The sequence below is a fragment of the Enhydra lutris genome, unplaced genomic scaffold (assembly GCF_002288905.1).
Source record: "Enhydra lutris kenyoni isolate GAN:26980312 unplaced genomic scaffold, ASM228890v2 scaffoldscaffold1, whole genome shotgun sequence".
NCBI lineage: Eukaryota > Metazoa > Chordata > Mammalia > Carnivora > Mustelidae > Enhydra > Enhydra lutris.
The window spans coordinates 105,138,519-105,155,059 of NW_019154085.1; the positions used below are offsets into that span (position 1 = coordinate 105,138,519).

Consider the following 16,541-nt stretch of genomic DNA (forward strand, 5'->3'; position numbering starts at 1 on the left):
CTGCCCATCGAAACCCCCCTCCTAGCCCCTGAAGAAGCTACATGAACTCTCAGTTTCATTTTAGAAAATCAACTCGCATTTCATTTTAGAAAACCTCTGCTGGGTTTTAGGCACTCCCATGCTCTCCAGGTGTCCTCACAGTAATCCAGGGGGCCAAGCTGCATTGCCCCCATTGTACAAATGGGCAAAGAGAGGCTCAGGAGGCTGAGTCGTGGGCTCCAAGGCAAACGCTAACTGTTGGGCTCCGTGTGGTGGCTAGCGCCACTGTGTGTCCCCACATGGGTGTGTGTGTGTGTGTGTGTGTGTGTGTGTGTGTCCAGTCCAGCCCTGACCCCTCCAGGACACCCTTCCCCACAAAATGCCTCTCCTCCCCATCCTGGGCAGAGGTGATGTGCTGAGTGGTCGGTCTGGGGGCCAACGGCCTGACCTCCAGTCCATTTCTGTACTTTCCCTGGCTGCGCAGCCTCGAGCAAGCCTCTTGTTTTGTCATTCACAAAATGAAAGTAAAAACAGCCCCACCTTTCTAAGGCAGTTTCATCAGAGATTAAACAAGTTAATACATTTGAGTGCTTAGAACAGTATCTAACGCCTTCCAGGCGGTCTGGAAATATTGACTCTCTGCGCTCCCTCACCGCAGCATGCCTGCACCGGCGGCTCAGCCGTCACCACCTCACACTTGGGCTCACCGCCGAGCCCGCTGTCTGTGCGTGCTCGTAGCCCTGAAGGGTAAGGACCCAAGTCCCTCCTGTGTGAAGGCAGGAGAGCCAGAAGCAATCAGAAAATCACACCAGCAGATGCAGGCTTGCTGACAGGAACACCTGTTTGGATTGACGGGGTAGGGGGGGCCAGGGAGGGTGGTATGGGGAACACTTCCCAACCAGAGGATGTCAGGATGCTTTCCCTGGGAAAGCAGTAATCCACTGAGGTCTGAGCACAGAGAAGAGGGAGGAGCACTTTGGGCAGAGGAATATGCATGTGTAAAAGCCCTGTGCAGGAAGGCAGGTGACCTGAGGTGTGGGGCGGGGGTGGGGGCAGGACTGGAAGGTGGCTGGAGCAGAGCCTGGGGCCTGGGCAAGATGAAGCTGGAGAGGTGGGCAGGGGGCACCCACAGGACTGCCAAGAAGCCACCCTAAGGATTTGGGCCTTTTTCCTAATAGCACTGGGGAGCTCTGGAGAAATGGGGGTAGGGGGGCACAAGGACCGGATTTGATTTATACATTAAAGAGCTCTCAGGCTGCAGGGAGGAATGTGCCATCACACAGCAATTAGCTAGAGCTCCATGGTGACCAGGGTTAGTGGTGGGCTAGAGGGAGCCAAGTGAGGGTGGGAGAACAGGGACCTGTGGGCGGCTTTGGGGGCAGACTCAGTCGTGAAGGAGGTGAGGATGGGGAGGCATCAGGCCAACTCCTGGGTTCCCCGGTTCCTGCTCCACTGCTGTGTGGTGGTGGGTGGCCGCTGAGCTCAGCCCTGCGGGATACCCATAGCGACCTGGAGCTGCCTTTCAGACTGATTCTGGGGCCTCATCTGTTCTTTGCACAGCCTTGGAGGGTGTTTCTCCCAGGGGCTTCCTGAGTTTGCCAGCCAAGGGCAAGGGGCTAGGGGAGCACCGGGCATGAGGTGCCCAGGCTGGGGCTCTCTGCACTCAGAGGCTGAATAGCCGAGCCTTCTTGGGGGCTGTCCGGCACTGGGGATGAGGGCTCAGAGATCCACAGGCCATCAGCCCTGCCCTAGGTGCCCCCACAGCTGTGGGCACAAGGCACTGACACACCAACCCTGCAGCCAGGGTAACCTGCCACCTTCCTGGAGGAGGGGAACCTGTGGGGTCCAAGCCGTTCTGAGCAGACAGAAGGGAAGAAGGTGGGCATCACAAGCCCAGGACCAACCAAGCCCTGGCAGCCACTAGAGCTGTATACAGGCGACCCCTCCAGCCCGAAGGGGGCACAGAAAGGTGCTCACATCCATCACCTACTCTCATCCTCACCACAGCCCTGGAGGTCCGAACGAGGAGACCCTCTCACAGAGAAGAAACCAGGGCTTAGGGAGGGTCTGGACAAAGCAGAAACTGGCACGTGGGAGTTGCCCCGTTATGCGGTCAGATCATTTCTAGGCCACTGTTTGTCCAGAGGAAAGACCCAGAACCCTGACTGGGGGCAAGGACTGTACACAGGCACAGTCCGGAGCCATGGCAGGACAGTGTGACCCCAGGGAAAAGGGAGCCAGTCAGGGGCAGCCTGTCCTCCCTTCCCACAGTTCTTGAGGGGTGAGGGGTGAGAGCCTGTGGAGGGGGTGGGAGTGCCTGTGCATCCTGAGTGTTAAAGGTGACAGGTTCCGGAAGCCTCAGGTGACTGCAGAAGCCAGGATTGGGGCTGCCCTCGGGGTGGGTCAGGAAGGGCGCCAGCCATGCCGTTTCTTGACCTGGTGCTAGTTTCACGGGTGGGTTTGCTTCTCGAGAGGCCACCAAGCTGTTCGACACTGGACCCAGCCCTGTTCTCCACAAAACTGGGAGTAAAGGCGTTAATTTGTGTCCAGCGAGGGCATTCTGTCACCCAAGCCCTGACCTGGGCTTCTCCCAACCTCCCCACACCGCATGCGGATCAGTCCCATTCTGCAGAGAAGCAAACAGTTGGAGACAGGCTAGGTCCCTTGCCCAGGAGCCCCGAAGGTTCTCATTAGGAGTCCTCAAAGGCTCTTCCCGTCGTCCCCCACTTCCCAGTCGCCCTCCCCCACCCCATTCTGTCCCCCTACAAGCGCAGTGACGCCTGGGATTGGCTGTCCCCACAGTGTCGCGTTTCTCCAGCCCGCGGGTGACGCCGCGCCTGAGCCGCAAGCGGGCGCTGTCCATCTCCCCGCTCTCCGATGCCAGCCTGGACCTGCAGCGGATGATCCGGACCTCCCCCAACTCGCTGGTGGCCTACATCAACAACTCCCGGAGCAGCTCTGCAGCCAGCGGCTCCTACGGGCACCTGTCGGCAGGCACCCTCAGGTGGGCCCCAGCGGCCAGCGCGGCTGAGAACTGGGAGGCGGGGTGGGGACGGCATGGGCGGGGCCACGCTGGGAGGGCCACGCCTTCATCCCCCAGGAGAAAGACAGTACTCCTTGCATTTATGCATAAGCGCCCTTGAACCGGTTCAGGAATTCAGAACCACTAATGAGGATGTTGAAATGCGCCGATGTTTGAGTCTGGGTCCATATGCTCATTTGGCCCCCGAACGCACTTTCTAATGTGAAAAGTGACCTTTCCTGGGCCTAGCATGGAAGATTCCATCATGGAACCAAAGGTGGCTTCCTCAGTATTTCAATAGGTATCACGGGGAAGCCACGGCTGTTGGCCAGCACTGGGGACCCCGCAAGGTGTGACACTGTTTTGGCTCCCGCCAGGTCTCTGGGCTGGCAGCAGGCCTCCCACCATGGTCACAGCACGGCACACCAAAACCTCTGCGGCACCATTCACCCTTGGGTCCCCACCCCCACCCCCACAATACAGCCAAGGCTGTTTTAGGACTCAGACCCTACCACTTTGACTGAACTCATGTCAAGGAGGCTCATTCACATGGCCATTGGCAGGAGCCTTATTTCTCGTACTGATGTCCTCTCCCTAATGCTGTTTGAGCATCTACCCACCATGGCACTGGCTCCCCTCTCCCACCCCCGGAGTGAGCAATGAAGGAGAAAGCAAGGAGGAAGCCACAAGCCACCCGTCATGTATGGCTTAGGGCCGGAGGTCACCATTATCCCTTAGTCTCCTGTTCTGGAGTGAGTGGCCCATAAGCAGATAACAGGGAGGGTCTAGAAGTGCAGTAGAAGTGAAAGAAGAGAGGGGACCATGTGAACCAGAGGGCCCAGGGCACCTTTCCTGGACAAGGGGGCATCAGGACCAGCCTCAGCGGCCCAATGGTGTTCAGATAGTCCCCAATGATGATGCAGGGGTGCATCCCAGGTGTCAGAGGAGGGAAAGGCCGGGATGCGGGGAGGAGATGGAGCCTGGCCCCTCCGGGGGCCAGCCTGCTGGAGTGAAGCCTGCATCATGGGGCAGGGCCCACTGGTGAGTGCAGAAGGGGAGGTCTGAGATGGCAGGCAATGGGGAGCCACTGCTGGCTCTTGAGCAAGGTAGAGCCAGGCTGGCAATGAGACGAGCCACACTCCCTGCCCAGGCCGTGATTTGTCTGCTCTTCTTTGCAGCCCTGCTTTTACCTTTCCCCATCCCATCAACCCGGTGGCCTACCAGCAGATCCTGAGCCAGCAGAGGGGCCTGGGATCTGCCTTTGGACATACTCCACCCTTGATCCAGCCTTCGCCCACCTTCCTGGCCCAGCAGCCCATGCCCCTCGCCTCTATCAACGCCACGCCCACCCAGCTCAGCAGCAGCAGCAACTGTCTGAGCAACGCCACCCAGGTAGATGGGTATAGGGGGCACAGGGTGGGTCGCCGGGCTCCTGGGACCCTATGAGGGATGATGGTTGCCCTCTCACACCGGGAGCTGGTGGAAGGGCTCTGGGCACAGGTCTGGCTGCTGGGATGTCTGCTGGGCAGAGGCCGTGGGATCCAAAGGACTGAACACGGGGTCAGGAGACCTGCGCTAGCTCCTAATACCCTCCCTTTTCCTTGGCAAGTACCCAGCCAGTAAGTTCAGCAGTCACCGGTCTAATCAACTTAATGTATAGACAGAGAAAGGCTAGGAGTCAGAGCCTGGCAGAGAGAGTACTCTGTACAGTTTAGTCTTTGAGCTTAAGTTTACAAAAAACCATCTTATTTGCCCTTTCCAGCAAGCCTTTGATGGGGCGGGCATGCTGGTATGGTTTCTGACACACAGTAGGTAGTATTTGGTGGGGAGAAGCCCCATTTTGCAGACAAGGAAATGGAATTATACAGACAGTGTTGGAGAATGGAGAGGCATAGGCTTTGGAATCAGTCCCACTGTGTTTTGGACCCTGACTCGCCAAAAGCTCTTTCAGCCTGGGCTGATGAACGTGCTGAGCGGGGCCTGCCACATCACTGGCACCTCGTGAGCCTACGTGAGCTTGTGGGCCCAGAGCCCCATGTGGACCCTGGTTAGCACTCACGATGACAGTTCTTGAGGTGGAGCAACTGCACAGGCCAGCCACCTGGCAGGCCGCAGCACAGACGTGACCACATTCTGGGAGGAAGGCAAGACTCTACCTTGTCCAGAAGAACCCCTTTTCCAAGACGCCCTCCATCTCCACCCCAAGGCTCTAGGCGGCCGCCTAGCACCTGCCCCCAGACAGAAGCTGATAGCTCTTGTCACCACCCGCCCTGGTTGCTCGATCTAGCCCCCTTCTCCTGAGGAACTAGGCCCTTCTTTCTTGCTCCCTGGGCTGGCCCAGCCCTGTTCTCCCCAGCCCCCAAGCTTCCCCTGCTCTCATGCTTCGGAGGGCTGAATGGTTGAGACTGTTGGAACAGGGGTGATCATCCCCAGCATCTCCCAGAGAAAGTGTCTTTTCCATTCCCATGGAAGTGGGGGGGGGTGGAAGGCCGAGCTCTGGGCTCTCCCCAGCTGTGCTCCTGGCCAAACCACCAAATGGGGAGCCAGCTTCTGAAACTTCCAACACCAGTGTTGGCCCAGTCAACGTGGGGAGGATCCCAGAGGTAAAGCCCAAACAGAAGTTGGGGTGTCCTCGCCCTGCTCCTGTGTGACGGGCTCTCCTGCACTCCTCCCTCAGAACAAGCCAAGCAGCGAGTCGGCTGTGAGCAGCACGGTCAACCCCATCGTCATTCATAAGCGCAGCAAGGTCAAGACAGAGGCCGAGGGCCTGCGGCCAGCCTCCCCATTGACCCTGACGCAGGTAACCTGCTGGTTGTCCTGGCTGCCCTCCCGTTGGGTCAGGGGACCCGGGACCTCAGCCCTGGTGGCGAATGGATGAATGGACCGCTGTCTGTGTGAATGAGTGAACCAGAGAGGGTGGATACACTGTGAGCTCAGGAAGGACCAGAGCTGGGTCCCTGGCAGCCTGCACATCATATGCTCATCAAACATGTGTCACATGGAAGAATGGATGTCTGGGGCTGCAGCCATCTCCTCCCAGCCCCTCACACAAGTCCCGGTCACACACGCTAGCTTGTGGCCCCGTCCCGTCTCTCCTTCTCCCTGGAACTTCACTCCCCTATCCCCTCCCCCTCACTGCCACTACACCCTTTCCTGACCCTCCTGGAGAACAGAACTCAATTCTGCCCGGAGCCCAGCCTAGCTTCTAGGCCATCTTGCCTGTCGCCCGCACTGCCCTGTAAAGCTTCGGAGAGGGTGGACCCCCAGGAGAAGTGTCTGATTTGGCGCCAAGCCATCGGGGTTTACACAGGGACAGGTACTAAGTCCCTATGACATTATATTTTCTTTCCTTTTTTAAAGATTTTATTTATTTATTTAGGGGAGAACACACGTATATGTGGGAGATAGGGGCAGGCTGAGCACAGAGCCCAGCGCGGGGCTCAATCTCATGACCCTGAGATCATGACCTGATCGACTAGCCACCCAGGTGCCCCGAAATAATATTTTCTAATGACTCAATGCACATGTGAGTGGCATGGTGAGGAAGGAAGGAAGGGAGGGAGGATGTTTCTTGGCAGGAAGGTGAGGAAGACAGCCACCTGGAGCCCAAGACTGGTCTGTTGCGGGGCTGAAACCTCTTTGCAGGTCCCTTGGGATATCCCACCCCTTCTTCGGACATTCTGAGACAGGCCAAGACAGGCCCAGTTCTCGGAGCAAAGGCCTGTCAGGGGAAGGGCTTGGTGTGAGTGCTGAGCCCACGGGTGAGCCTCCCACCCCTCCCCAGACCTCTTGCCGTGCCCTGGTTTCCATCTGTTACTCCACAATCACCAGCTTTGACACCAAGGATGCAGGGGACCTCCGTCCCCATCTCCCCTACATCTGCCAGACCATCTTTTATCAAACCTGTAAACCATCGGGCACGCTCTGGGCACTTAATTTTTATGAAATATCGGGTCCTGTTATTGTCAGGCAAACAGAGGAGCTGGTGACAAATTCTCCCCTCGCTGACGCTGAGGCATCTCGGCTTGATGCATGGTTTCCACGAGGTCGGCCGTCATCCGGGGCCGGTGAAATTGATGAGGACGGCCCATCTCCAGGGGAGACAGACACGCCAAAGCAGCGAGGACAGGCGCTGAGCCCCCGGGAGCCTCTGCCCCACCCCTCTTGCCCAGAAGGGTGGCACAAAGCCGGCCTTCCTGCCTGGCCTGGCCCCTCAGACTCATCAGTGAAAGGAAAGCCATGTATCACCCGAGGTTGTCACCATGTCGCTCAGTGTCCTGATTCAGTGACCTGGCTCATTTGTAAGGTAGATGGGCGTGTTTCCCCCGCAGCAGGCAGTGCTGCATAAGGAGTCCCCACTCTGCTTAAGCCCTCCAAACTGTGGGCAAGGGTGATGCTGGCTCCCTCTAGAGGCCCAAGTACACCCGCAGCCCCTGGGCCACCTCACGCTCACAGGTCCATCTGGCAGCTTGTTCGAGAGTCTTCTTAAAGACGAGCAGGACATGCAGCTCATGAGATAAGAAGTCTGTTTGCGGTTTTTCTGACCATGCAGAGCGGGTGTAGGAGGCCACAGCCCCGCAGAGCCCCCCAGGGCCACAGGTCCCGGGCAGGGGTGCTCCTGCACCTTCCTTATAACGTGGACCCTATGCCCGCCCACAGACTTAGGAAACCACATGTCATCATTTGCCTTTTCAAGGCAAGTACATTCATTGAAAAGCACTCTGAGAAGCAACCAGAAGCTCCTCTGAGAGGAGCCCTTTGCAGCTCTAGTGGGCAGTGGGTCGGTCAGGGGCCTGGGTCTGCAGCTAGCCCAGGGAGCCGTGAGGCTGATTTCCCCACACCCAGAAGTGGGCTCAGCGGTAGTAATGAGGCTAAGGCGTGGTCTCTGGAGCAGGTGGGGGCTGTGGCTCCTGACTGGGGAGAGAGGTTGTCCCCCTTAGTCTCAGCTCTAAATGTTTTCCCCAGAGGCTTTTCTGAAAGACAGACTATTCCAGCAGTTTTATAGATAGTGTAAAATGGAATGCAGCTCATTCTAACAACTACCTGTTTGCCTAGCTTTGCTCTGAGCCTGCCTAGCGAGCCCACGGAATACCGGGGAGTCCTCGACATCCTGTGGAGGTCCTCACTGGGCCTTCGTCCCAGCCTGGCATGTCTGTGCCTCCCCTTCTCTCCCCACCTGCAGTCTGCCCCCATGTCCCCTGCTAAGAGGCTGCCCCTGACCAGCTCAGTGTCTGCTGGTGTGGGGCTCCCTGTGGGACAGAGTCTCCGTCTCTGGTTCTTCGGGGCGTGACATGCTTTGTGCTCTTTGAAAGGAATGCCGGGCACCTGTGATCGGGTGAAGGCCTATCTCGGGGGGTGGGGCTTTCCTTTGCCACCTTGAACGGGGCACACATGGGCCCCATCCTGATGGGGAGACTTGAGTGCAGACCTAGGCTGTCACGAAGTCACTTTGTGCTCTACGGAGAGCAAGGTGACCTCTCCCTGAACCCATTTTCCTGGCTGCAATGCATGAATACAGACACCCACACGTCTTGGGGCTGTGGTAGGGAAGAGGGGCGGGGGAAGAATTTGCCATAGTTCGCTCACTCTACCCTGAGCCTGAACCAAGGCGAGCTGTGAGTCCCTGGAAGGAGGGGGTCATGTGAGAGTCAGTTGTCTGCACGCCAGCTGGTTCTCTTACCTCCACACTGGACCCGACCTCGTACACACTCTAAATAAAAACACCCCCACCCTGATCCCATGGGGCCCACCTCAGCTCCCCCGGAGGAAACCAAACCAAAGAAGGAAAAGACCCTGCCCTCTTTTCTCCTGTTCTCCTTGCCAAGTCAGTTGACCCAGGATGTGATGGGACCCTTTGGTGATGATAAGCTAGCAGGAGAGAGGAAGGAGGGGCCCCAAGACAGCTGTGCGGATAAGAGGAAGGAGGGAGGCAGCTGCGGAAGTAGGCTGAGTGCATACATGGGCATATGTGTGTGCTTGCGTGTGTGTGCGAGTGCATGCAAACATGTGTGGCCCTCGCCACAGACTGCCTGGGGCCCGTGGCGACCTTTCATCGGGGGCAGATGGCTGAACACGGCTCACCATGTGTGTGTTCTGCTCCTCCCCCAGGAGCAGCTGGCTGACCTCAAGGAAGACCTGGACAGGGATGACTGCAAGCAGGAGGCCGAGGTGATCATCTACGAGACCAACTGCCACTGGGAGGACTGCACCAAGGAGTACGACACGCAGGAACAGCTGGTGCATGTAAGCCTCCAGCCGCACAGCCTGCTGCGGCAGCCAGAGCTTCTGGGCCCCCTGCTGGAGAGAAGGGGCTGGAGGAGATGGCTCCAGGAGATGCCTGGGCCATGGCCTCTGCAAGGGGGAGGTGTAATTATTTATCTGGGCCCCACCTGTTTCTAAAAGTGCACATACAAATACAGATGTCATAAAAGAGATTAAAAACAAAAACAAGTAAATGAGAAAATTCAGGAGAAAGGAACAAGAAGATGAAGCCTGGAGTAGAATGTATTTTTTTTAAAAACTAAGTGCTCTGGAGTGTTATTTGCATAAATATCTTTTTTTTTTTTTGAGCTTCCTAGCAGCCAGTGCAAAGAGGGAATTAAGAACAGTTAAATTAGCCAGCATCAGTGAGATCATAACAAGCCTGACTCTGAAACCAAGACATAGTTCCTCCCATGGAGGAAGGAATTAGTAACTTCTTCTGGGAGACCATTCCCAGAGACCTAGTATCTGCAAGTGCAGATGGGGTATCAATACCATATCAGGAGGAGACTGCTTAAAAATGCCTAGATACTGCCAGGGCAGGACACCAGAGAGGCCATGGGACCTGGGTGCTCTTTTTGTGTCGTGTCCCTTGGTCCCCACTCTGAATTTCTCTACAACAGCATTCACATGATAGCAGTTGGAGGGGTGGGTAACCCACAGCAGGAAGAGCAGAGGCTTCGAAGCTGGCTACATCACAGTCAGCCGAGTGGTTCCGAACCACTTAAGCCTCACGAGCCTGTTTTTTTCTCCTGTAATAGCAGGTGAAGTCTGCCCCCACGAGGGTGTGAAGGTTAGATGGGATGCCCACGTGAACACGTAGCAGATGGCTTTTCACACCTGGTGGTTCCCTCCCACTTCCTCCTCCTGGTTTCCTATACCAGCCTGAGTGTCTCTCTTCTCCATGCAGAAGATGAAATTGAAGAGAAATTGACTTGAAGAATAACCCTTCCAGCCAACCCCCACCCTACCCTGCACACACACACACACACACACACACACACACACAGATACACACAATTCTTGGGGACTGAAAGTCCGTAAAGATGAGCCCCACACCAGACCAGCAGCTCGATCTTTGGGTAGGGTAGATACACACACTGTTCCCATCCAGAAGCCACCACAGGGAAGCTTGCTTCTCCCCACCCCCGCGCACTCGGCATTCAGGACACCACCCACTCCCTCCTGTCATGAGAGTTGCTCTCAAATGCTGGAGGTTTCTTTTGCTTTGGGGATCCCCTCCCCCCACAACGATTTTCATGTAGGAGGCCAGAATTTCACAGCGAACCCATTGGAGCTGACGTAGCACCGTGAAGCAGGGTTACTCTAACCCCTCCTGGAACTTGAGCATAATTCTTCAACCTGCATCACGTCTTTGGGTGAATGAGTCCAAGAGGGAGGAGGGGCCACTGGGGCTGCGAGTTGTAGTATGGATCAGGTTAGATGAAAGAGAGGACAGCACATGCGGGGCCGGGAGGGGGCCGGGCAGAGGTGGAGACACAGACACGAGAGGTGTTCCTGGTGATGAGTGATGAGTGCCAAGAGCAGGGAGTGAACACCTCCAATAAAAGCATCAGGGGCAGGAAGCATTAGCTGCAGGCTTCTGCCTGTGCCCGGGACCGCCCCTGCAGGTGTCGGGGAGCACCTCTGCCTGGTCCCGGAAAAAGAAGGCCCCTACGAGAAGAGAGCCAGCCCCTCGGCCCAGCTGTGTCTTTCTCTCTGCTCCCCGGGAAGATGGATAGTGGCAGGCACACAGGCGAGCCAGAGCCCCCAGTCGATTATTAACAATTTGTTGCTAAGTAAACCAATAAGAAAAAAAAATGAAAGGCATTGTCAGGAAGCATTTTTATCATTTGAAAGGCTTTAAAAATGGAAAGTGAGGCTAATATGATAAGATTTCCCTGGAAGTTCAAAGCGCAGTAGAGTTTACTCGCTCCAACGCTGACATTTGTATGCACAACAGCCAGGGCCTGTTTCTCAGGGTGCGTGGGCCAGGCGGCTTGCTGTCTTTCTGGGCCGGGCTCTCCCCAGCAGCCCCGCAGCGTGCCAAGATCGACAGCAGCACCGTCCAGTAGAAGGATGCCGCCAGCCACAAAGGCCCACCACATGTGTAACTTGACATTAACCCGGGAGTACGTTTTAAAAACGGTCAAGGGAAACAGGTGACATTCATTTAAAAAATAGATTGTATTTCACCCAATATATCTGAAAGATGATCATTTTGACGTGTAATCAATATAAAACAATTATTGGGGTATCTTACCTCCTTTTTTTTTTTTTAATTGTCCATCTTAGAAACAGCCCATCCCCGTTGGGACCATCCGCCTCTCAAGGGCTCGAAGCCGCAAGTGGTGAATGGCTACTGCGTTGGAGGGGTGGAGGGGGGAGGGCGGTGAAGCAGGAAGGTACGCCAAGAGAGGCGGTGGGGCTGGAGAGGGGGCGGGCCAAGACCAGAGTGTCCCGCCCTCCTGTCCCCCAAGGGGAAGCAAGCCCAGCCTGATCCACGCACAGATAGCGCAGGACCTTGAACGAAGAGGGAGATGAAAGGGGAAGGATGGGACAGGGATGGGGCAAAGGGAGGCTCCCTGGTGGCCTTTAGAGAGATGCCCTGGAGGGAGAGGAAGCATAGGAGGTTCACCACCTCTTTTTCACTCCCCTAGATAGATAAGCAACCTCAAAACCTAAGGACTAAAAGTCCGGAGGCCCCACACATATCCACACATCCTAAGCTCAGAGGTAGTGATACCCCTGCTCCAGTGAGTATGGCAGCCTTCAGTTAAATAAGCAAAGTAAGTGACTAATCCAAAGGGCAGCTTGCAGTGTTCCCTGTGACAGAAAGGGAAATTTGGCCCCTTGTCCCACATCACAGGAGAAACTAATGGAGGTGGCACACGTGTGATGAGCCCGAGGTAGATGCTGGAAGGTATATGTGTAGGGACTGGGGAAAGGAGGAAAGTTAGTCTGCATTCCTGGGCCAGGGCAGTGCTACCTGAGATGTGTCTATGGACCCCACCTCCAGGAAGAGCTTCTTGACCTTGCACTTCCCAGCTCTCCCCCTATGGCCCCACCTGCCCCGGGAAGCAGGGCTCCCAAGGCCATGCCTCAAGATCAGTCATGCAGTCTTTGGCTGACCTGCTGTACCTTCCTGGGCCATTGTGTGTCAGGGGCAGCCTCGCACCGTGCCCAGAGCCCAGCATCAGGGTACTACCCTTGCTTGCGAGGCCCTGCCTAGACCACATAAGATCTGGGTCTCGGTGAAAAGTGCTGGAACCGGCCTTTCAGAGGCTACTCTCAGAAGTAGAGATGAGGATACCTTTATGTTTCCATTTTGATTTAAAAAAAAAAAAATTCAGGAATTCCTGGGACAATAGGGGCAAGGTTGGGAGAAGCTTCACATGCACCAACTGTGGGCATGTCTGCCTTGCTGCAGTTCATTAGTGCCTACTGTTTGCAGCCCAGGAGCATCACCATCCTGACCAGAGCCTGGAGCCCAGCCTGGTGTGAGCAGGATGCCCTTGTCCATCACAGATGGCCACTTTGACCACTGACTAATTGGGAAATACAGCTGAGACGAGTAGCACACAGTAGATCTGCAGTTAGGGGCAGCTAATGAGAGCTGATGAGGAGGTGGGGCCCGGCACCCAGGCGGTGGTCTTGTCAGGCAGTGGGCGTTGTGTCTGCACAGAGGAGGTGGGGTCTGCAGGGGCGGGAGGCCGGGCTCACCGCCATCCTTCCCGGCAGCACATCAACAACGAGCACATCCACGGCGAGAAGAAGGAGTTTGTGTGCCGCTGGCAGGCCTGCACGCGGGAGCAGAAGCCATTCAAGGCGCAGTACATGCTCGTCGTGCACATGCGCAGACACACGGGCGAGAAGCCCCACAAGTGTACGGTGAGTGGAGCTTCCAGTGCCCCGCCCCCCCCTCCCCTCCCGCGGTGTTTCCACGCTTCAGGCGCAGCCCTTCCCCTCCACCCCCTGGGTCTCCACAGAGGACAGCCGAACGCCTGGGGCTGATGTGGGCAGTGCTGGGCATGGCTGGCCATGGCATCATCTGGGCCCCACAACGTGTTGTCCTGTATGCTCCTGCCCTGGGAGTTCTGCCCTTGGGGAGTTCCGCCCTGAGGCTGGTCACCTTTCTCTCCCAGACCTCTGATGGACTCCAGGCGTGGGTGCATCTTGGTAACTGCAGTGGGGAGGTGCTGGTGGCTCTGTAGTTGTGACTGTGTGGCCATGAACCCCGCGGCGGGACTATACCCCTGCAGTTCAGCCCTGCACAGAGAAAACTTTACTGGCGAGTTGCTGAAGCAACATCCCTTTGGTTGAATTTTTAAATTATTTTTCTTTTCATTTTTTTGAAGATTTTATTTATTTGAGATAAAGAGAGGACAAGCGCAGGGTTGGAGGCGGGGGTGGGGGGAGGCAGAGGGAGAAGGAGAAGCAGACTCCCCGAGGAGCAGGGAGCCGAAGCAGGACTCGACCCAGGACCCTGGGATCATACCTGAGTGAAGGCAGACGCTTAAGCAACGGAGCCACCCAGTCGCCCTGAATTTTTTTTTTTAAAGTGGACACAAAAATAAAAACTTCTAGACATTTTCCTTTGTGGTTTCAGCATAATTGGTAACTATGATTAGCGAGACCTATTTTTAGCACAAGTGACTGGTCCCTCTTTAAAAGGACCACTAGGGGGCGCCTGGGTGGCTCAGTGGGTTAGGGCCTCTGCCTTCGGCTCAGGTCATGATCTCTGGGTTTTGGGATCGAGCCCCGCGTCGGGCTCTCTGTTCAGCGGGGAGCCTGCTTCCCTCTCTCTCTCTCTCTCTGCCTGCCTCTCTGCCTACTTGTGATCTCTCTCTTTCTGTCAAATAAATAAAATATTAAAAAAATAAAATAAAATAAAAGGACCACTAGTCCAGTGATGCCCTGACCTGCCTGCAGCTAAAGCCTCTGGGAATTCTCCATGAATTACCTTATAATTCTGATAGACATTTTGCTCTCATTTTAATATCTCTGAATTCAGGCTGTCTTAAAATTGGTAGTGACTGGGATTCAACAAAATATGCCACCTTTGTTGGCAAGTGTTTTTTTTTTAATCGAGATAAAACTCTCACGCCATAAATTCGCCCTTTAAAAAAATGTACAAGTCAAAAAATAAAAAAATTTAAAAAAATAAAAAAATAAAAAAATAAAAAAATGTACAAGTCAGTGATTTTCCGTATGTTCACTAAGTTGTGCAACCATCACCGCTAGCTAATTTCAGAACATTGTCATCACCCCCAAAAGAAAACCCAGACCTATTTGCAGTCACTCCCTGTCCTCTTTCCCTCTACTCCCTAACAAGCACTAATCTGCTCCCCCATCTCTATGAATTGCCCTGTTCCAGACAATTCGTTAAAACAAAATCACGCGATGGGCAGCATTTGTGTCTGGCTTTGTTCACTCAGAGAGTTTTCAAGGTTCATCTGTATCGTAGCATGTATCTACATCGTTTCTGTTTGTGGCTAAACAACAGTTCATTGTACACAAAAACCCTAGTATTTTCACCCATTTACCAAGTTGACGGATATTTGCATTGTTTTCACTTGTTGGCTGTTATAAAAAATGCTGCTGTGAACATTAGTACACGAGTTTTCGATCCTCTTGTGTATGTACCTAGAGTAGAATTGCTGGGGCATATGGTAACTCTTGTGTTCAACTTTTGGAGGACCAGCCAGACTGCTTCCCAAAAAGGCTGCACCATTTTATATTCCCACTAGCACTATCTGAGGGTTCTGATTTCTCCACATCCTTCCTAACACTTGCTTTTGATGACACTCATCTTAGGGGATATGAAGTGGCATTTCATTGTGATTTTGATTAGTGATTCCCTAATGACTGTGATGTTGAGCATCTTTTCATATGCTTATCGATCATTTGTATACCATCTTTGGAGAAATGTCTACTCAAATATTTCACCCATTTTTAAATTGAGTTATTTGTTTCTATTGTTGGGTTGTAGTAGTTCTAAACCCTTGTCAAATATATGACTTTCCAGTATTTTCTCCCATTTCTGTGGATTTTCTTTTCATTTTCTTGATGGTTTCCTTTGAAGCACCAAAGTTTTTAATTTTGATGAAATCCAGTTTTTTAATTCTTTGTGCTTTTGGTGCCATATCTAAGAAGCCATTGCCTAATCCAAGGTCACAAAAATATATCCCTATGTTTTCTTATGTGAGTTTTACCGTTTATAAATATATAGTCTTATTTACATAAATATATACTTATGTATAAATATATATTATAAATGTATAAATAAATATAAATATAAATATATAGTTTTATAAGGTAGCTCTACCATTTAGGTCTTGAATCCATCTTGAGTCCATTTGGGTATATGGTGTGAGGTACGGGTCCAGCTTCATTCTTTTTGCATGTGGCTGTCCAGGTGTCCTGATCCCATTTGTTGAAGAGACTGTTCTTTTCCCCATTGAATGGCCTTAATGCCCTTCTCAAAAATCATTGGACCCTTATATATGAGTTTATTTCTAAACTCTCACTTCTGGTCTGTTGATCTCTATGTCTGTCCTTATAGCACCACCCACAGTCTTGATTACTGTAGTTCTGTAGTAAATTTTGAATTTGGGAAGTCTCAGTCCTCCAGATTTGTCCTCCTTTTGCAAGATTATTTTGGCTCTTCTGGGTCCTTTGCAGCAAGTTATTTTTGTAACATTCTGAGTGCTAGCAAACCTTAGCCCTGTGGTACAAACTGTGTATTGTAGAAACAGATCAATGTACCAAATATACCCAATCACTGGTCAGGAATAAAGGGGAAGATGTGAAGATACATAATAACCCAGTTCCTACTAGGGTTTATGTGTTATTCTAAGGGCAGTTTTCATAGGAACATTAGATGCTATTGCACTATTTTGGAAATAGGTTCAGAACCTCCTACAATAATCCATCCTCCCTTCCTTCCTCCCTCTCTGCCACTCTCTCTTGCTCCCTCCCTCCTTCTTTCCTTCCTTTCCAAAAATGCTTCTTGAGTGCCAAAAATTTTTTTTTCATCAGATATTAACTACTAGGAACTAAAATGAACAAGATCTAGAAGATACCTGTTCTCTTGGAGCTGGTATCCTAATGGGAAGGCCAGATAACAAAATGACAAAGATTATAAATTGCGGTAGGGAATATAAAGAGAAAAAGGATAGTCTTATGATTAAGAAAATCAGAGAAATTCTTCTAGAGGAAATACCATAAGAGATTCAGAGGGAGTGAACCAGGCCAGGACCCCGGTAGACAGGGGCAG

General features: G+C 53.4%; 1 protein-coding gene across 1 annotated transcript in view; it reads left to right on the plus strand.

The window, feature by feature from the left end:
* The window catches only part of LOC111144403 (GLI family zinc finger 2), a 180,906-nt gene that overhangs the window by 156,221 nt on the left and 8,144 nt on the right, over nt 1–16,541 (plus strand). The window contains exons 5-9 of the mRNA XM_022498674.1: nt 2,782–2,983; nt 4,180–4,393; nt 5,679–5,801; nt 9,110–9,244; nt 13,004–13,153. Coding sequence (XP_022354382.1) covers nt 2,782–2,983; nt 4,180–4,393; nt 5,679–5,801; nt 9,110–9,244; nt 13,004–13,153 — 824 coding nt within the window. The remainder of the gene's footprint in view (nt 1–2,781; nt 2,984–4,179; nt 4,394–5,678; nt 5,802–9,109; nt 9,245–13,003; nt 13,154–16,541) is intronic.